Source organism: Rhinoraja longicauda, chromosome 12 (genome assembly GCF_053455715.1).
Source record: "Rhinoraja longicauda isolate Sanriku21f chromosome 12, sRhiLon1.1, whole genome shotgun sequence".
NCBI lineage: Eukaryota > Metazoa > Chordata > Chondrichthyes > Rajiformes > Arhynchobatidae > Rhinoraja > Rhinoraja longicauda.
The window spans coordinates 5453686-5476283 of record NC_135964.1 but is presented as its reverse complement, the minus strand read 5'-3'; the positions used below and the strand labels follow the sequence as shown (position 1 = coordinate 5476283).

Below are 22598 nucleotides of genomic sequence, written 5' to 3'. Positions count from 1 at the left end.
GTGATCCCCGTACATTAACACTATCCCACACCCACTAGGGATAATTTTTACATTTACCCAGCCAATTAACCTACATACCTGTACGTCTTTGGAGGAGGAAGAGTTTTGGGAACTGAGGCGCTTTTCCTAAAAAGGAAATTAGAAGGATAAAAAAGAACAACAGATGGCTCTGGTGATAATATTAAGATAATCCCAAGAGATTTTATGTATATTAAGGAGTAAAAGGGTAATCAGAGACTAGGGTCCCTCAGGAATCAAAGCAATAAACTCTGTGTGGAGCCACAGGAAATGGGCAAGGCCCTTAATGAGTATTTCTCCTCCGTTTTTATCATGGGGAAAGAAACACAAGTTTTGTTTTAAAATACAAAGTGCAGTAGGCATATGGAACGAGGTGCGGGAGGAGGTGGTTGAGCAAGATATTATCACTACGTTTTAAAAATATTTAGACAGGTACTTGAATAGTATACATTTTGAGAGATGTGGGAAAAGAACAGGCAGTGTAGATGGGGCATGTTGGTCAGTGGGTAAGTTGATCCAAAGGGCTTGTTTCCATGCTCTATGACTCTATGAAAAGAATGAAATTCTTGTTTGCTGCCGCTTTACAGGCCCATTAACACGATAACAAAAATAAATATACAATAATCAAAACTTCAACAAACTAATAAGTTGGTAATATTAGGTAACCAGACTAGTGCAAAGCCCAAGTACATAGAACAACCAAACACAAAGTCCATAGGAGATAGTTGTTGAGGTAGGTTTGTGGTTCAGGAAGATGTTCAGGAGTATCCTGGCAAGCCGCAGACAGACCCACCAACAGGCCCGGTTAGCCCACCGCACACAGACAACCAAGAACTCGCTTGGAAGCCTTGGCTTGCTCGCCGAATACTTGCCTGTCGCAGACCGAGGACTCGCCCAGAAGGCCCGGCTCGCCCGCGCAGACAGAGGACCCACACCACGGGCTAGGAAACCTCCTAGACATCCCAGCTCACCTACTGCAGACCAAAACCCCCCACTGCGGACCAGGAACCCACCCAGAAGGCCAAGCTTGACCGCCCAGAGTGGAATGAGCTGGACAGAGAGCCCTTCTTGCGGGGTTCCACAAGGCTCCATCCTAGGCCCCATTCTCTTCTCTCTATACATGCTCCCCCTTGGCCAAATCATTCAAAGGCACGGCATTTCTTTCCACTGCTATGCGGATGACACACAACTTTATCTCCCCCTGAAACCCAACAACCGGTCAAATTTAATCAGCCTCATGCACTGCCTTGAGGATATAAAATGTTGGATGGCACAGAACTTCCTTCAACTAAACGAGAGCAAGTCTGAGGTCATCCTATTCGCCCCCCCCGACTCCATCAAAATGATAACAGGCAGCCTTGGAAGCCTATCCCCCTGGTCAAACCGCACGTCAAAAACCTGGGCGTGATATTTGACTCGGCATTAAAATTTGACAGGCAAGTCAACGCTGTGGTAAAGGCCAGCTTCTTCCAGCTTCGTACCATAGCGAAAATCAAACCATTCCTCAAATCTGACGACACTGAAAAAATCATTCATGCATTCATTTCCTCCCGCTTAGACTACTGCAACTCCCTATACACTGGGATCAGTCAATCATCCCTGTCCCGCCTACAATTGGTCCAAAACGCCGCAGCGAGACTCCTGACGCGTACCCGTAAAAGGGAGCACATCCCTTTCCCCGATCCTGGCCTCTCTCCACTGGCTCCCAGTAAGGTACAGAATCAATTTCAAGCTCCTCCTAATCACATATAAAGCCCTAAACGGGCTTGCCCCCCCCCCCCCCTTATATCAAAAATCTTCTATCCCACCACTCCATCTCCAGGTCCCTCAGGTCGGCCGATATGGGGCTACTGACTATCCCGCGGTCTAAGCTTAAGCTCAGGGGTGACCGCGCTTTTGCGGTTGCAGCTCCAAGACTATGGAACAGCATCCCTCTCCCCATCAGAACTTCCCCCTCCATCGACTCCTTTAAGTCCAGGCTCAAAACCTATTTCTACTCCCTAGCATTTGAGGCCCTCTGAGGGGGCGCTGTGAACTGTTTATGTATTGCGCTGTTACGTTTATGTGCCATTTAGTTGTTCCTTTATTAGAACCTGAACTGATGTACAGCACTTTGGTCAACATGGGTTGTGTTTAAATGTGCCATACAAATAAAATTGACTTGACTTGACTTGACTTGACTTCTTGAGCCGACCTACATCTTCCAACCATGTATGCTGTACAAAGGGCTGTTTTCAAGAGGATAGGATCACTGCCGCCAGGACAATGGGCCTTTAAGGTCAAGATAAGAGTGCACTCTTAAAAATTTAGAAGCTTTGTTGGCGCCAGAAACTTGACGACACTTTGTGTACAGGTTCAGTGACGTCTACTATTACACTACGATCATTACATTTTTGTACTCATCTATGATTGTGCTTAACTATCAACTGTTTTTTTTTTACTGGATTGCATAAACAAGAGTATATGGAAGGTAAGCAGTACAATCATTGAAGTTTTTATGTTTGTAGATAAGAGGAAAACCAGTGCGCTTAGTCGCTGAGGCCTTAGATAAGGTGTCAGAAAAGAGGACATTCAATAAAATAAGACCATATAACATCATGAGTAATGCAATGGCAAAATAATGTGGATTGGCAATTGAGCAAAAAAACAAAAGGGAAGAAATAAACAGGTTATTTTTAGGCTGGGAAGTAATTACCAATGTAATTTGATTACACATCGATTCATATGTAACTGGGGCCCCAGCTGTTTGCAATCTGTAGCAAACAATGAACATGGTGAATAATACAATCATAATTGCAAATGGATATGAGCACAAGAATACAGACCTCTTGCTACAATTATTTTTTTCATTGCTAGACCACTTGTGTGTTATGGTGTAGAGATCCAGACCTGACATAAGGGAAGCAATGGGAGTGCAGATGCATCAGATTGATGCATGGGACCACAGATTTGTCATGAGGAGAGATGAGGCTCAATAGGTCTGTAATTTGGGTTTGAGTTTAATAGATTGAGAAACGACACCAAAATGTGAAAATGCTTAAGTGGCTCGACAAGACTAAATTAGGAACCAAAGTTTCCCCTGATTGACTGAGCTGGTTGTGGAGTTCCAAAAGAAAACAGGCCCACCATTCAGGCAAAGATGAAGACATTTTATTCACCCAGAGGATGAGGAATCTTTGGAATTCAAAATCCAAGAGAGCTAGGATGAGTATGGATGAGTATGTTCAAAAACTTCTTTATGTTAGAGGTGGGGCAAGTGGAAATAACTGTGTGACGATACAAGAACAGCCTACGCCTGCTTCTGTTCATTATGAATTCAGAACTGCACAAATTAGCATCAGTTTGAGTTGAAAAAATAACAAACCCTAAGAGTGCTCAGCGGTGGCAAATAATATTGCTTTGCAAGTGTCATTTTTTTTAGAAATTGCTCTGTTGGAAATCTGAAAAAACCCAAAATGGTCGGAACACTCAAGTCAAGCAGCATCCGTGGAGAGAGAAACAAAAATATAATACGATAGAACTTTATTTATCCGAGGAGGGAAATTGATCTGCCAACAGTCATAAAACACAAGATACATGAAATTAAAGTGGCGAGTGGAAAGGATTTTGGATGTGCAAACATTTGGGGTCGGGTGGGGGGAGCGTCAGTCTACCCCATGACAAAAGGGGGAGTAGTTGTATAGTTTGATAGCCACAGGGAAAAGGATCTCCTGTGGCATTCTGTACTGCATCTTGGTATCAATCCGTGGCTGAATGTACTCCTCAGGTTGACTGGTGTGTCATAAGAGATGGGTGCAGAATAAGGCCATTCGGCCCATTAAGTCTATTCTGCCATTCAATCATGGCTCACCTATCTTTCCCTACGAACCCCATTCTCCTGCTTTCTCCTCGTAACACCTGACACTCGTACTACCTATACGCATCAAAGAGTTGTCATGGAGGGGGTGAGCTGTATTGTACAAGATGCTCCGCAGTTTGAAGAGCATCCTCCTCCAAGCCCATCTCCCATGAATCCATCTCCGCCCCAAGGCAGAGCCAGCCCTCCTGATGTTTGTTAATCCTATTGGCCTTCGCCCTGCTGCCCCAGCACACGACAGCGAAGAAGATTTCACTGGCTACCAGCAATTGGTAGAACAACTGCAGCACCTTACTGCAGACGTTGAAGGAGCGGAGCCTTCTCAAAAAGTACAGGCGGCTCTGTCCCTTCTTGTACAGGGCCTCAGCATTCCTGGACCAGTCCAGTTTACTGTCCAGGTACATTCCAAGGTAGTTGTATTCCGAGGTAAACTGCACATACACACCATTGATGGAGACGGGGGACAGGGGTTTTCCTCTCCTCCCGAAGTCCACCACTAAGTCCTTAGTTTTGTCTGTTTTGACCTGCAGGTGATTCAGACCACACCACACAAAGTCGTTGACTACACCTCTGTATTCAGCTTCCCTCCCCTCACTGATGCAACCCACAATTGAAGAGTCATCCGAAAACTTTTACAGGGGGCAGGAGTCCGAATTATATCTGAAGTCTGAGTGTAGATGGTGAACAGGAAGGGAGAAAGGACTGTCCTCTGTGGGGCCCCTGTATTGTTCACTACCATGTCCGAGACACAGTTCTGTAGCCTGACATATTGCGGTCGTCCAGTCAGGTAGTTGGTGATGCAGGACACAAATGGAGCATCCACCTGCATCTTGGTCAGTTTGCTCCCTAGCAATGCAGGCCGGATGGTGTTAAAAGCACTGAAGTAAACAAAACATGACTCTCGCAGTGCTTCCCCGCTTATCCAGGTGAGCATAAGAACGATGCTCACAGGAACAATGCTCGATGCTCACGATAACATTTCAGGTCAAAAGATCCTTTGTCAGGGAAAGAGAAAATAAATTTGTTCTAAGTTGCAGAAAGAGAGGCAAGGTTGGATAGGATAAAATGGAAAATTTTACAAGCTTAGATGGACGCTAGACATTTCCTCTATCTCTGAATTTCACAGCTTTTACATTTCTTTGATCGTGTTCTCCCTAACTGCCCGCTTTAGTTAATGGCAGGTCACACCGTGCACATGCTCAACATCAGATTCCCAAAACAGACTAACCAGACATGGTTAAAAATCAAAGGACATGTTTGAAACTTCTTTGAAGAAATCCAACATCTCCCTGGGATCCTCTGGCTGGCCCACAAAAACTGAATACTTGGCATGGTATTGAGAAAAAATAAACTGCAGGAGTAGATCATCCCACAAGCCACACATTCAACTTGTCAGCCACTCGCTGTTCCATCAGTGGAGGAGAATATGGTTCCTACATTGGCCCAAAGCCATTTCAGAACACAGAGTTCCGAAGATCTGGTGGAAAGCCACCATCATTGCACTACCAAAACCAAACAAGCCTGCGGACGACCCAAGGAACTATCGGCCCAGCTCACTCCTCCGTGTCCCTTACAAGCTCCTCGAACGGCTTCTCCTGGCCCGGCTCCATCCAATCCTTGACCCTCAACTACCCGCTGAACAAGCTGGATTTCGGCGTGGACACTGCACTACCCACCAAATAGTCAAGCTGACCAATGACATCGAAGACAGTTTCGAAAAGGGTGACAAGGCGGGCATCACCGCCGCCTATGATACTGTGTAGCACCAGGGCCTGATGAAGTTCCTCCGAACCATCCCTGACCGCCATTTAGTGCAGTTCCTTGCCAACATCCTTGCCAACCGCAGTTTTGTACTCAAGACCAGCGACGGACAATCTAGCCGACTGCGACGCCTAAGAAACGGAGTCCCCCAAGGCTCGGTACTGGCCCCCATGCTCTTCAATCTCTATATCAGCGATCTGCCACGCACGACCTCGCGCCAGTATGGATACGCAGATGACTTGGCCCTACTGCACTCGGACAGGAGCTGGTCAAATGTTGAGGATGTGTTCTCGGCGGATATGGAACTTGTCGCGGGCTACCTTAAGACCTGGGGACTAAACCCGAGTATGGCAAAAACCACCACAACGGCCTTTCATCTGAACAACAAGGAAGCTCAACGCCAGCTAACCGTCACCCTCAATGGGTCACCCCTACCTTACAACCCATTTCCTACATGCCTCGGGGTGAATCTAGATCGGCAGCTGACCTACAAGCAACACCTTGAAGCTCTCTGTGCTAAAGTCTCGGCACGGAACAACCTCCTGCGTTGCTTGGCCGGATCATCATGGGGCGCCACGACATCTATTCTTTGAACCAGTGATCTTGCACTCGTGTACAGCGCCGCTGAGTACGCCGCCCCAGCATGGTGCCGCAGCGCTCATACCAGCAAGCTAGACGCCACCCTCAACGACACCATGCGGATCATCACCGGCTGCCTACGCCCTACTCCGACGGATCTCCTGCCGGTGCTCGCAGATATCGCACCTGACAAGCTTCGCAGAGAGTTCTTCACTCATAGGCTGGTGTGCAAGACCACATTGGACACCAAACATCCTTTGCACCACCTCGCCCAGGATTCACAGCAACTGGGACCTCAACGCCTGTCATCTCATCACCCTTTCTCCCATCATGCAGCGCCCCTCTGTGGCTCCGGTTTCAACATACTAGGAGCATGGAGAACCAGCTGGGAACAGACATCGCCACCTCCTCAATTCACTGTCGCACCGAACCCCACAGCCCCACCCGGCTCGGACATGCCCCGCAAAGAGTGGGTCGCCCTTAACCGGCTCCGCACAGGGGTCGGCCGGGTCAATGCCAACGTGCATTGTTGGGGGTTGCGTCCATCAGCAGCCTGCTTGTGTGGAGCAGACCAGCAAACAGCGCAGCACGGCATTTTTGACTGCACTGTCCTCCATCCCCCTGGTGGAGGGGTAGACCTCTCGGCCCTCGACAATAGCACATTGCACTGGCTACAGCGCCTGGAGGGCGTTACATAATTTCTGCTGCCTCAAACGCAAGAAGACGAAGAAGAACAGAGTCAGTTCCGTTCAGTTAATTCCTACATTGGACCCAACGTTGTTCAATATATACACCAATGACCAACCCACCACCCCGAAAACTAGGTCGTTTCTGTATGCCAATGACTTATGCATCGTAATACAATCCTCAGACTTCATCCAGATTGAGACCATACTAGAGGCTGCTCTGCAGAATATGACAGCATACTACCAACAGAATTCCCTGCGTCCAAACCCAACAAAAATGCAAAGCGCAGCTTTCCACCTCCAGAATCGGGGTGCGAAACGCCAACTGCAGCTGCGATGGACTGGTGTCCTGTTGGAACACTGCAAAGCCCCAAAGTACCAAGATGTGGTCCTCGATCGCACGTTATCATATTGCCAACATGTTGAGAAAACCAAGGCAAATGGCAACACCCGGAACAATGTCATCGAAAAACTGGAAACAGCCCATTTGGAAGTGACCCAACAACAATCCGCATTGCAGCACCTGGCGCTGTGTTTCTCAGTGGCAGAATATGCAAGCCCCGTCTGGAGCCGCTCTAAACATGCACACAAGGTGGACTCTGCATTGAACACCCCCTGCAGGAAAATCACAGGATGCCTGAAATGTTGCACATCTGCACATGTTGCACATCTGAAAGAGTTGAAGTATTTAAAAAAGAAAAGATACACAAAATGGTTGCCGGCTTCTTCTTGCCCGTTGCACACGCCTTAGCTAAGCAGAGAAAAGATATAGCTGTGCCTAACCGTGAGAAGTGCAGCATGTACTTAAAAAAAAACTGACCTACTGATGACTTCTCAATACCTTATATGGACATGGTCTTTCACTACCTTGTATGGGCATAATGTGAGTGGTGCCACCTCATTCACTGATAAGAAAAAGATATAACTCTACCCTTTTGTCCCTTGTTTCGGTGAGTGGGACACGAGGTGAGCTTGGGTGTCTGAAGACACCCGGTGCTGATCTCCTCACTCCCGCCTGGCGTAACAAAGACTTTACTGTTTTACCACTAACTTTGTTGTATTGTCTATCTAGAGAAAATGAACTTTAACACATCTGTACGAGCTGGCTGGCATCGGCGAACCATCTCGAAGATGTGATCGGGCAGCTGCAGTAGAACGCTTCAATGCAAACACAGACCCCCGTCACCCCTTGCACAATCACTAACATGACAAAAACGCTTGAAGAGTCGGAACAGCTTCATGAAACTAGAGCCAATCGTGCCAGGTACCAAAACCAAACAACAGATGGCACCAAGACCCCACCTGCCTTATACTAACTGGAAAGCCCTAAACCACCTCCGCACAGGAGTGGGATGCTGCGGACTCAACCTGAAGAAGTGGGGCTTCTCGGACTCTGACAAATGCAACTAGGGAGAGGTACAGACAATGGCCCACTTACTGACGATCTCCGCAGAGGCACAGATGTGGCACTGGCTGTGGCAAAGCGATGGCAGAACGTCGTCTGACACACAAGCAAGCGAGAGTTAATTGTCAAGAGTACCAATGTCCAGTGATAAACTTTTGTTGTGTGCTAACAAGCAAGTGGAAAGTCAATACATGATTACAATCGAACCCATACACAGTATACAGATATATGATAAGGGAATAAAGTTTAGTGCAAGGTAAAGCAAGTAAAGTCCGATCAAAGATAGACAGAGGGTCTCCGATGAGGTAGACAGCAGTTCAGGACTGCTCTCTGTTAGCAGTAGGATGGTTCAGTTACCTGGTAACAGCTGGGAGGTAACTGTCTCCAAATCTGGAGATTTGCATTTTCACACATCTATTTTCACCATTTTGCCCGATGAGAGAGGGAAGAGGGTGGCCAGGGTGGTATAAATGGAGGTATAAATGGAGTCAATGGAAGGGAGGTTGGTTTGTGTGATGGTCTGGGCTGCGTCCACAATTAGCTGCAATTTCTTGCTATCTTGGATGGAGCTGTTCCCAAACCAAACTGTGATGCATCCTGATAAAATGTTTTCTATGATGCATCTGTCGGAGTTGGTGAGTGTTGTTGGGGACATGCCGAACTTCCTAAGCCTTCTTAGGAAGTGATGGCGCGCTTTCTTGGTCGTTGCTTCATTATGGGTGGTTCAGGAGAAGTCGTTGGTGATATTTACTCCTAGGAATTTACTGCTAGCAGGCGAGACTCGAGGATGGTATGTTGCCTCCCTGGTGCCAGGGTCCAAGATGTCTTAGTCCGACTTCACAACATCCTCAAGAGGGAAGGTGAGCAGCCGGAAATGGTTATGCATGTAGGCACAAAAGACATCGGGAAGAAGAGGAAGGAGGTTCTGCAGCGTGAGTTTAGATAGATAGGAAGAAGGCTGAAAAGCAGGACTTCTAGGGTGGTTATTTCTGGATTGCTTCCGGTAACTCGTGCTGGTGAGGGCAGGAACAGGGAGATAGGGGATCTGAATATGTGGCTGAGGGGCTGTTGCAGAGAGCAGGAATTTAGATTTATAGACCATTGGGATCTCTTCTGGGGTAGAGGTGACCTGTACAAAAGGGACAGGTTACACCTTGACTGGAGGGGGAGCAACATTCTGGCAGGCGGGTTTGCTAGTGCTACACGTGTGGGTTTAAACTAAATAGCCGGGGGGGGGGGATTGACAAACTGGGAGTGTAAGGATGGAGTTAAAGGGGAAGAGAGTACAGGAAAAGTTCCGAAATACACCTGAATTAATGGGACGGACAGTTCAAGAAGGGATATGAGAGTACGGTCAGGATGAAATAGGAATCAGTGTGAAAAGAGGTGAATACCGAATTAAAAGTGTTACATATGAATGCAAAGTACAAAAAGTAAAGTGGATGAGCTTGAGGCTCAGTTAGAGATTGGTATGTATGATGTTGTGCGAATTACAAAAACATGGCTGCAAGAGGATCAGAGCTGGGAACTGAATATTCAGGGGGTAACATCCTATCGACAAGACAGACAGGTGGGCAGAGGGGGTGGGGTAGCTCTGTTGGTAAGGAATATAATTCAGTCCCTTGCGAGGGGTGACATAGAATCAGAAGATGTAGAGTCATTGTGGATAGAACTGAGAAATTTTAAGGGTTAAAAGACCCTAATGGGAGTTTTCTACAGGCCCCCAAACAGAGGCCTGGAGATAGGGTGCAAGTTGCATCAAGAGTTAAAATTGGCATGTAACAAAGGTAATGCTACTGTGGTTATGGGAGATTTCAACATACAGGTAGACAGCGAAAATCAGGTTGGTTCTGGGCCCCAAGAAAGGGAGTTTGTAGAGTGCCTCTGAGATGGATACTTAGAGCAGCTTGTAATGAAGCCTACCAGAGAGAAGGCAATTCTGGATTTAGTGTTTTGTAATGAACATGATTTGATAAGGGAACCATTAGGAGGTAGTGATCATAATATGATATGTTTTAATCTGCACTTTGAGAGGGAGAAGGTAAAATCGGAAGTGTCTGTATTACAGTTGAACAAAGGGGACTGTGGAGGCATGAGGGAGGAACTGGCCAAAGTTGACTGAAAAGGGACTCTAGCAGGAATGACGGTGGAACAGCAATGGCAGGTATTTTTGGGAATAATCCAGAAGATGTAGGATCATTTCATTCCAAAGAGGAAGGAAGATTCTAAGGGGAGTAAAAGGCGACCGTCACTGACAAGGGAAGTCAAGGATAGTATAAAAATAAAAGAGAAGACGTACAACATAGCAATGATGAGCGGGAAGCCAAAGGATTGGGAAACTATTAAAGATCAACAGAAGGTAACTAAAAAGGTAATACGGGGAGAACAGATGAAGTACGAAGGTAAGCTGGCCAAGAATATAAAGGAGGATTGTAAAAGCTTCTTTAGGTATGTGGAAAGGAAAAAAATAGTTGAGACAAATATGGGTGTCTTGAAGACAGAAACAGGTGAATTTATTATGGGGGAGCAAGGAAATGGCAGACGAGTTGAACAGGTACTTTGGTTCTGTCTTCACTAAGGAAGGCACAAACAATCTCCCAGATCTACTGGGGGACAAAGGACCTAGGGTGATGGAGGAACTAAGGAAATTCACATTAGGCAGGAAATGGTATTGGGTAGACTGATGGGACTGAAGGCTGATGAATCCCCAGGGCCTGATGGTCTGCATCCCAGGGTACTCAAGGAGGTGGCTCTAGAAATCGTGGACGCATTGGTGATCATTTTCCAATGTTCAATAGAGTCAGGATCAGTTCCTGTGGATTGGAGGGTAGCTAATGTTATCCCACTTTTTAAGAAAGGAGGGAGAGAGAAAGCAGGGAATTATAGACCAGTTAGCCTGTCATTGGTGGTAGGGAAGATGCTGGAGTCGATTATTAAAGATGTAATAGTGGTGCATTTGGATCGCAGTAACAAGTCAGCATGGATTTACGAAGGGGAAATCATGCTTGATTAATCTTCTGGAATTTTTTGAGGAAGTGACAAGTAAAATGGACAAGGGAGAGCCTTGTAAACTGCTGTCAAGATAGTGGAGGTGAATTCCCTTGGCAGGTAGTAGGGACGATACTTCAGTTAGATATTCCAGGTCCGGGGAGCAAGAACTCGCCAGGACTACCACGTCTGAGCACCACAAGGTATTATTTAGAAAGCAGACACCACCACCTCTAATCTTGCCCAAAGACGCTGTACGGTCCATCCAATGAAGGGGGAAGCCCTCGGGCTGAAGGGCAGAGTCAGGTACGTCAGGTGTGAGCCATGTCTCTGTGAAACAAAGTACACAGCAGTCTCTCATTTCTTTGAGGCAAGTCAATCTAGCTTTAAATTCATCTGGTTTATTTTCCATGGATTGCCTCAATCCTGACGGACTGCTAAACAATTTAAATTCCAAAAGCTACGGGGTGTGATACCAACACTACAATTCACTTAAAAATGGTGGGAACCTCACATGACAGTATATCTAAAAGTGCAGTTAAAAGTTGCAAGCAGCAATTAAGGCAATGGATAGAGTTAATGAACCCAACCGGACAGACTCCTTCTGTCTTAAGAAAATTTAGTAAAGGTTCCTGCAGGGACTTTGCCCTCATTGCAGGTGCCGTTACTGCTATTTTCTTGGATTGGGAGAAAACAGAAGTGGAGCAGCAGCAGACAAATGATTAGCATCCTTCAGAAGTAATAGATACATACCCAGCTTGCAGGATGTACAACTCAAAGTCATAATTGTTTCCTCTTAAATCCAGTGCCTTAGCATGCAATGATTTTCTAAGACTGGTACTACCCAATGTCCACTACATGAGTGTAACATATTACCAACCATCAGTCACCACAAATTTATCAGTCTCCTTCTTGTCTGCTACATAGATATGAATAGCAGATCTGCAAATTGTCCATTTTTCATTGGTTTATATACACTGTTACTTTGAGTTCTCTAATAATTCACTTGATAGACAACATTTAGTTGAAGTCACCTGCCTATTTCCAACTAAGGCAGCACAATGATGAAGTTAGGACTGCTGCTGTCTCATAGTGCCAGCGACCCAGGTTCAACCCTGACCTTGCATGCTGTTCGTGTGGAGTTTGCAAGTTCTCCATGTGACTACATGGGGTTTTCTCCAGGTGTTTGGTTTCATCCTATCTTCTAAAGATTTGTGGGTTGATAGTTTAATTAGCCACTGTAAATTGTCCCTAGTATTTAGGTGAGCCGCAGAATTTAGGGACGTTGGTGAGAATATTGAACAAAATGGGTTTAAGAGTACTGTTGACAGATATTCAGTGGACCAAAGGGCCTGCTTCCACGTAATCTCCCTCTCTCTGACTAACTTCACAATGGGGTTCAATTTTTTTAAAAATCACTGATATAATGCTCATGCCATTTTGCAAAAATTGGACCTTGGCCTTTTACTGCATTTCATCAAATCAGCACGCTGAATCAAATTGAGATCTTTTATTAGTTGCATATACAATTTTCCATTTAGACACATTCAAATAACATGTGAGATTCTGTCATTTCCACCTACCTATATCCAGTAGAATTCCAACCCGCAACCAAGTGCTTTGGATCACGGTCACAGAGGTACGCGTTGTAGTCATTCTCTGGTACAAGATCAACATCATGAAAAATGAAACAATCCCATTCGCGTTCCTTCATTGCTTCCAGGAAACCCACGTTCAATAGCTTGGCTCGATTAAACACACCATTACCAGCCTAATGGAGCAAAAGGCAATCAGCATGCCTCATCTATACTAGGCTCCCTGCAAAAACATATACATATAATATACAGCTTATATATAGCTTCCCATATTCCTACCAAGTGAGCTAGCAACAAGCATCTTACTAGCTATAAAAACCAAGCCAATGTCAATTTTTTTTTAAAATTTAGAGATTCGTATGATGATTATTTATAATCTGTTGAGATTTTACCAGTACAAACATAATGCAAAATTGTAGGTGTATTTTCACATCAATAGTGTAATGAACCCATAAATGTGAACGTAACCGTGGGAAAATAAGGAAACACGTGGAATGAAGCAGGATGGGAGGAAGTAAAGGAAGATTAAGAGTTAAGAAAAGAATTGATAAGCACAACAGTAGGCACAGAAATCAAAGGACAAAAATGTTTCATCCCATTTCCAAACAAAAGTCAACACCTCCAGGACAAAAGGAAAGCCTTTCCTCATTTAAGAAACTCAATTTATAGATATTCATTTAGCAAGAAAAACCTTTCAGGCTTTAAATTTATCACCAAACTTAATAAAACTAAATGTCCATCAAGACTGAATTACAATTATATAATGCTATGGTTAAATTGATGTGTAAATTTGAGAGGGTCAAACTACAGCCTTCTCAGGACTCTTTAATTATTAAGTACCTGATTAATGATGAAAATCCCATAATCTACAAGTTGCCGTTGCAGAAATGGGTGCAAATGATCCAGTAAATACAGGAGATGTTTTTCCCGATTCCGAAACGGAATCAGTATGGCCACACGTTGAAGCGAATGGCACTCTTGAGGGGCAAACATCCCATTCCGTACTTTAGGGTTGTTCTTCTGAGCTTGTTCCAAGGTGAGTTGTCCGTCAAATATTAACTTGGTTAAACCACCTAAAAGAATTAAATTTAAAAAAATGTTTATCCCATTATTTATTAAGAACAAATGTTTAGGGAGTGGATGCAAATGTACGATAACATAGAACTAGTGTAAACGAGTGATTGATGATCACCATGCACTTGGTGTATGCTCTTTCAATTCAATTCACAGGCTTACAATTCACTCCAAAAGGCACAAAGGTGAACTTTATTGAAAATAAGCAGAGAAATCCAAATCCATTCAATATTTATCCCTCAAACATTCACTGGAATTGATTTTTTTCCGTAAACAGCAATAGTCGACATGATGTTCTGGTTATTTCAAACTGTCAAAAAAATATTCTACATATTCAAATTGGCTGCAGAGTTTCCCCAAACTATAACAGCAGAACTCAGAGGAATTGCAATGGTTGAAAAGGATTTTCAAAACAGCACCTTGCACTCCCCATCCCCCAGTTTTAATGAACAATGCAGATTATTTTTCCTTCTATTTTAATAATGCCAGTATGGTCAAGTCTGCCCAATTATAAGTCATTGCTGGTTAAACAAATACAATACTTCATGAATTAATACTATGATTCTTGACATGACCATTCTATTTCAGCCTGCACCAATATGAAATATCTCACTATATCCTCACCAACTAAATTACATAAACTTGTCTGTTTCCAAACCAAATTATTCTGCAAGTTCTTCCTCCCTTCTCGTAGATTTAAAAAAATCCCTATACTTACGCAAGTGTGGTGTTAAAAGTGGGCAAAATGGCAGATAATTTGGAGACGGAGTTATTGTTGGAGTTACCCCTGATGTCATCCTTTCACCATCCAGTCTTGTCATCTTCCAAAAATTTTGCATCACAGATTGATAGTTGACTTCCACATAACTCAGTATCATCCAAATTACAATAGAATCAAAACTAATAATAATTAGCAAAAGCTTGAATCCTGAAAGACCTCTAGTTGTCGAAATGCATGCCATTGTAATAAAATTGTAGATCAGTGGAGGTAATGGATCACAGATGAGCGATATATCAACTAGTGATCAAGGAATATTGTGAAATCTCTATTGCAAGTCTCTCCGTCTAATTATCGCACTGTCCAACGTATAGATTGTACTGCTAGTCATTGAATCTAGAAGACAAAAATCAAAATGGAATGAATTGAGATAACACACATCATTCACAGAAAAGATTTCAAACAATATTTCTGCTGCAAAATGGATGGCAATTTATAGAACCAAGGATTCTATCTCAAAAAGAATAACTTATGTAGTTTAACCAAGACTGGAACTTTACTCTGAAAACTCAATCAATTCTATTTATTAATTATTAGTGCTATTTATAACAACATTTCATTTAATTACAAGCAAAAAACAGGGAAGTGATAAGGATGACATATTACAAACTTGTTCACTTTAAACATTACCAAAATTCAAAACCTAGGATACTTGTTTACATAGTCCTCGTCACACTATCTGCAGGATTCAATTATGTGCATACTGGCTTTTGAAAATGCCTCCAAAAATGCTAATATTTCTAAACAAGTTACTGCACATGGAACAATCTTCAAAATGTACAAAGTGCTATCCAGATTGCAAATTATTTATTTGATTCTAATACAGATTTAATTTTTTTAAATTTTAGAATAAGGATGAGATTGATGGCATCATCATAACAAATTAGCTGTATGGGTAAAAAGTCAAACCCCGATGCAATATTGTTGTAACTCATTCACGGCAAAACAATAAAGCACTGACCTCTCTCCTACAGTCCCATTTTTAGGGTGCGAATAGACAAGAGTAGAGGCACGATGCAGTGGCTGCAAAAGTAGCTATATTAAGTTGCTAGTTTCCCCAAAATTAATGGCGTAAACAAATACAATTCAAGTATGGTAATACAGAAGTCCAAAAATGCTGCTGGTTACCTATTCAATCATAAGAGCATTAATCCAGCTCTCAGACAGTTGTTTGTGGAAACAACAATGGCAGCAGTTTTTTTCCTTCCTCCACCTTGGTGCAAACTCAAGTGGAGTTTACTCCCACAACGCATCAAGCGATGACTACATTGCAGTTTGATGTCCGCCCAAAAGGGAGAAATGTAGACGTTGGTTTCCACTGGCATCCTCTGTGCCAGCCTTGCACATGCAGTCAGCCAGTTCTGGGCTTATACATTATGTTTACTTCAAAGGCATCAAATATTGAAGGAAGCAAAAATTAGAGATGCTCAATGGCATTTGAAGGCAAATAGACCTTTCCTTTCATTAAAAAAAGTATTCCATGTTATTCTGTTGAATCCCAGAGTTTGCTTGAAAATGGCAAAGACCATTTTGGCTCTTCAAAAGTTTTTAAAAAAAATTCTCAGTGAACTGTATGAATTACAAAAATTGAAACAGGACCACAGAAATATCGAATAGCAGATCTGCAAAGTTCAAACCATTAAATTACTTTATTTCAGAACAAAACAAATATAAACACTGAAAATTATCTAAATTCACTTTGAGTATAAAATGTCGTACTCTGTTGCCACAAACTTTACTAATCATTAATATACTTGGATAATCTCCAATACTGATCCAACATTTTCACAAATCACGTTAAAAAAAATATTCTCTACCCTTTTCAATTGCCACACATTCTGTATAATCTGTTCAAATCTGCCACAACTGTTTAAATTCTTTTAAACTTAACTTCTGTTTGCAACAGCACAAGGTTGCATACTTCAAGACCATCACTGATATCCCGAGCATCTACTCTCTCTTCGCCTCGTCTTTTGTTTTAATGTAGCACAATAATTCCTTTCTTACCATTACTAATTCACCTTGGTCCAGTTTGCAAAGTCATTTTCAACGGGATTTCTAGTCAACCCATTTCGTATAACATTCGTAAATGGAGTTCCCCTCAGCATGCCCAAGGCTGGGTGGTTTGGCTGAGGGGCTGAAACATAATTCCAGATGCTATAAAGCATCCAATTCAATACTTATTACTGGCCTTTTATTCAAGCAAACCCATACACATGGGGAATCTTGGCATCAACCCTGAACACAATTCATCTATTCTCAACATCAGTACTGACACTTTATACTCAATGTGAATTTAGATAATTTTCAGTATTTATATTTGTTTTTCATCAATACCAATACCACGTGTTTCAGTTCATGTAATTAACAACCCACCACTATCTCTAGTCAACATTACTCTTATTTAATACTTTTAACTATGCAATTATTACAAGGCCACCATCTCTTATTTCCCTCGCCACCCTGAGTTCCCACATTTTTCCAGATTCCAACTCATTTAGAACTATTCTTGCCTTTTTTCAATCACATGTTTACTGACGTGTAGGAATGAGAACTGCAGATGCTGGTTTAAATCAAAGGTAGACACAAAATGCTTAAGTAACTCAGCAGGTTAGGCAGCATCTCTGGAGAGAAGGCATGGGTGATGTTTCGGGTCAAGACCCTTCTTCAGACTGAAGGGTCTCGACCCGAAACGTCACCCATTCCTTCTCCCCAGAGATGCTGCCTGACCCGCTGAGTTACTCAAGCATGTTGTGTCTATATGCTTATTGACTGTTTCTGCCCCCACTGGATCGATTATGAAATTCACACACTTAACTGCAGTTTGATAGGTTATCTCGCTTCCACTGTGGCAATCCCCTCCAACTCCAACCTCCACTCAGAATCTGGTCAACACTCTGTTCTGCTACAATACTCATCCCACACATCATCTCGTGAACAGGCAAAGCATGAAAATGGGTCCCTGAGTGAGTCTGTGCCAATAATCAACCCTTTAAAAACAAATCCAATCTTATTCTCCCCCAACTCCCCCTACATATTGGCAGCAATTTATAAATAACCCACCAACCCACGACTGTGGAATGCAGAAGGAAACCTAGAGTCAGAATGTGCAACCTTCAGCATCAGAGGGGATTGAACAGATTGAACAGATTCCTGAAGCTGTGAGGAACACAACTAGTTGCACATCGTCGCACTCTTACCATATAATTTCCCATCTCAAAAACATCTAACATCTTTGCTTGTATATTCATTTCCTCTCATTTTGAAACAAATGACTTTGCAAAACAAGCAGAGCTTTGGAGACAAAAATGTAAACAACCTTACCGTTGCAACATACAATTAAGCAATATTATTGAAGTCAGTAAGTTGAGATGATAAATATTAGACTGAAGAATCAATGAACTATTACTTTTTAATGCTATTATAAAATCAACTCAAAGGATTCCAACCAGTTAAGCTGTGTATTATTTGGCAAGAAATAGCTTAGAGGTAACTACAAAGATTGTATCAATAAGCTGCTCTCAATGGATTTTGGAACAGATGTGATCTTACCCATGGCATGCAGCAAGATTTCCACCCATTCTTCAGGGAATCAAAAAATAGAACTAGAAATTCAAAGCCACTTTGTCCAGATGGGGCTATCAATATCACTAGATTGTGCTGTGCATACCCAAAGTACATCACTGTAAACTAGAGATGGGTGGTCCATCCCATCAATGGTGCTGCTGTGGAGCAGGTGAGCAGCACCAAATTTCTGGGGGTGAACATCACCGAGGATCTCTCCTGGAGCAACAACATCACGTCCATCGCCAAGAAAGCCCAGCAGCGCCTCTACTTCCTCCGCAAACTGAAGAGAGCGGGAGCCCCCACACCCATCATGTACACTTTTTACCGAGGTGCCATCGAGAGCATCCTCAGCAGCTGCATCACTGTGTGGTTCGGAGGCTGCACAGCCTCCAGCCGTAAGACCCTGCAGCGCATAGTGAACACTGCTGAGAGGATCACTGGCGCCTCACTCCCAACACTCCTGGTCCTTTACACCACCCGCCTCACCCGCAAAGCATTGAGCATTGTGGGTGACCCCTCCCACCCCTCCAACAGCCTCTTCACCCTCCTGCCTTCAGGGAGAAGGTTTCGCAGCCTGAGGTCAAGCACCACCCGACTAAAGAACAGTTTTTTCCACCAGGCTGTCAGGATGCTGAACTCTCTCCCCTCCCTTCCTCCTCTCTCCCCTGCCCCTATGGGACCTGGACTTTAACACCCCACACACACGCACATCCAGCACCAGACACTTTTTAAAAAAAAATTTGAAGTGACTATATTTTATATTTTATATTTTATGTTGATTGTTGTTTGCTGTGCCTTTTGTTTTATGCACTTTGTTCCTCGGGATTGTGGGAAACGGTATTTCGATTTTCTGTCTGTGTAAACTGGCTGAGGATTGACAATAAAATTGACTTTGACTTTGACTTTGAAGTGTACAGTTAAATATTTACCAGACTCATGCATACCTCTTCAGAAACAGCATCACAGAAAAGCAAATTCGTTTCCATGGTCAAAGTATGCTCTGACTCCACACTTTATTTATAAATACAATGTTAATCTACAGAGACTAGGTGAGCAGTAATAAATAATATTAAAAAGCATTAATTTTTTAACTCCAATTGTTAACAGTGGCCTTCACGGCAGAACACATTACAGAATATCCCATACTGCTCTAGAGTCAGAGGTTCTGAACCACTACGCTTAGGGAGATTTGACGGATAGCATTTTAAAAGTTGAAAACAATATGGATTAAATTAAACTCAAAGACATCAATTGTCAATTCCTCAATGTCACAGAAACATACAAATATGTTTATTATATATCCTATTAGGAAAAGAAATACACCATTGGATGTGTATCAGAGAGCTCAGGACTATCATTGCCTCAACATGCAATAATGTCAGTCTATAAAGAAGGGTCTCGTCACAAAACATCGACCATGTCCTCCACAGATGCTGCCTGACCCATTGAATTACTCCAGCACTCTGGGTTCTACACAGTACCTGCAGTTTCTTGTGTCTACAGGTAATAATGGTAAACAAATTGCTTAAAGCAGGAAACAACAATGCATTGCTTTAATCATGAGGTTTTGATTAATTTCAAAAATAAATTCTATCACTCTAATGGAGTATTTAAACAGTGAACTAACATCCATATACAAGGCAGCATATGGCAACTACAAAATCAAATTGCCATTAATACACAAATCTCAGAAACTAAGAGTGAAAAGAACACTATGACCGCGACACTGACATCTTAATTTCCAAATAATCAAAGTCATTGCTTGAAAGAGATTCCTGGATTATCATATTTTGAATTGAATAGAATGTTTTAAGCTTCATCTATCACTTCATGGGTAACATGTCACTGAGTAAGCCCTGGACCCAAAGCCACTCCTGTATTGGTGTAGCACCCTCAACCCCCCACTTAATCCCCCTTATCCCTCCTCCTCCCCCCACTGACCCACTCCATCCCCCCTACCCACCCCCACTTGCCCCTTCCCTGCAAGTGTCCACCTCTGCTCCAGTGTCCACGAGGAACCGACCCCCGGTGCGGCGATCCCGAGTGAACACGCGATGGATCTGGCCGTCCGCCGAAGGAATCACTGACGGCCAGCCCCTGCGTTTCCCGGAAAGGCACAAGGTAGGCGACATTGTTTTGCATTCGGTCCCCAGCGACGGTGATAATAGCACCAGCCCCCTCTACTGGTGACCGGTGGTGGTGCAGACTGGGATGCCCATCAGCGACCTCCAGTGGCCTCCAGCGGTATGGGAGGTGGTGCTGCCTGGGCTGACCACCAGCCTCGCTGAGGCCGAACCTCCTGATAAGGAGGTCCTTGATGCCCGCATATTTGTTAGCCGCAGGGGGGGGGCGGTCAGGTGGGGCTTTACTCACCTTGCTGTCTCCTGGTCCAGGGCGCCGACGACGTAGAAATACTTTGTCTCGTTCACGGTCACGCCTCGCACAACTAACTGTGCCTCTGCCTGCTGGAACCAGACCTCAGGCTCTTCGGTCCACAGGGTCGGGAGTTTGAGCGAGACGGCATCGAGGTCGGCAGGACCGGGTTGTGCATTACTGCGATACATCACGACGCGTGATGAATGTCGAGGTCACCAATGTCGTGGCCTGGCGGAGGCCAGAGAAAAGGCAGGACGCCAGGCAGGTTTAGTTAACGGTCTTTATTAGGCTGTGAGCTCCTGCTCACAGCGTATTCCACCTAGGGATGAACCACACCTCCCAATGGGCTGACCTTTAACCCCTTACGCCTGTCCGTCAAGTGACGAGGGGGCTGACCCAAGGAGTGGCCTGATCCCTAGGGACCGCCACATTACACCTATTTCAATGAAACTTCTTCCAATAAGACCACGGGACGATGGTAAGGTGGGCTTAAAATTGTCATGCTATCGTGTACCGTTTTGGCTGTAGTTCTGGAACAAACAGAGTTTTTGTATAAAGATTTTATTTGCTGCTGAGCTGTTAAAGATAACCCCCCCTTAAAAACTCCCCCACATTAACTGAAATTGAGTTAAGGTTGTTTTAAAGAACCCCACTCACACACTCCATCCCCCCTCCACCAACTTTATCCCCCCCCCTCCCCACTCACACTCCATCCCCCCTCCACCAACTTTATCCCCCCTCCCCTCACCTGATCAATACCTATCTCTTTTTAATATCATGCCAAGAGGGAGGAAGACCTCCGAGGTCATGCAGACCTGCAAACCCTTCTGAATTTAGCAGAAAGCTTCCGCCTTCTTATTTGATTTCTGCCATTCCGATTTCGCCTCACATTTTTCCAGAAAACACATGTCGTGACACTTGCCCCGCCACTTGCCCCGCCACTTGCCTCGCGCCTGGCCTCGCCACTCGCCCAGCATCACCAGTCTGGGCCAGACCTTGCCGTTCACCAGGCTTCTCTCGCCGCTACGCTGTGCCCTGCCTTGCCGCCTGCCAAGACTCTCCGCTCACCGGGTCTCGCTATATATATATATATATATATATATATATATATGGTCTCGACCCGAAACGTCACCCATTCCCTCTCCTAGATGCTGCCTGACCGGCTGAGTTACTCCAGCATTTTGTGATACCTTCGATTTGTACCAGCATCTGCAGTTATTTTCCTACATTAGATATATAGATCATCCATATCTAGAAAGGGGGAGAATGTACCAGGGTACCTCAGATACCAACATTGTATCCATTTAAAAAAAGATGGAGTTGTTGGATTGTGGCAATCACTGAGGTGTCTGTGCTGCCTGCCACAGAGAATGTTATCAGAAGGACCCTCCTCTCAGTATGTGATTCAGCAAATCAAGCTCTCAATTTCCTCAAAACAGCATAGGTATTTTTAAAGCTGTAATACTGGTAGCAGTCAGGCATGTTTAGAGATATGATTACAGCAGCAGGTATGAATACACAATAGGCTATTATAATGTGTTTTTAACTCTTTCTACTGCAATGTCTACCAAAGTACTTGTCTCTCAGTTTTCACAAGTTCATTTCTGGACCAGATTACTCTGCACATCCCTCAGATTGAAACAGGATGGTTCTGCAGTTGAATAGTGACTGCAAGGTCAACAGCAATATGTAGAGTTCTTGCAAAATCTTTGACTGCAACAACTGAGTCGGGTTGATTCAGTGAGCCAGTGAGGTGTACAGGACCTCAACAAGCACAAAGTAGAGCAGTCAATAATAACAGGCAGATATTAATCCATAAGCAAAAGGATCACATCCCAATGTAATGTACTGAAAAAATAATAATGTCTCTATAATTTACTTATTTACCAGGTAGATACTTCCATTAATATAGCAT

At 43.9% G+C, this 22598-nt stretch overlaps 1 protein-coding gene across 1 annotated transcript in view; it reads right to left on the bottom strand.

Moving 5' to 3' along the window:
- LOC144598677 (beta-1,4-galactosyltransferase 4-like) overlaps nucleotides 1-20775 on the bottom strand; it is a 34624-nt gene extending 13849 nt beyond the window's left edge. The window contains exons 1-4 of the mRNA XM_078408929.1: nucleotides 20681-20775; nucleotides 14681-15076; nucleotides 13729-13961; nucleotides 12877-13064 (exon numbers count right to left, since the gene is read on the bottom strand). Of these exons, the coding sequence (XP_078265055.1) occupies nucleotides 12877-13064; nucleotides 13729-13961; nucleotides 14681-14924 (665 nt within the window). The 5' untranslated portion in view covers nucleotides 14925-15076; nucleotides 20681-20775. The remainder of the gene's footprint in view (nucleotides 1-12876; nucleotides 13065-13728; nucleotides 13962-14680; nucleotides 15077-20680) is intronic.
- Between the last annotated feature and the right edge of the window lie 1823 nt (nucleotides 20776-22598).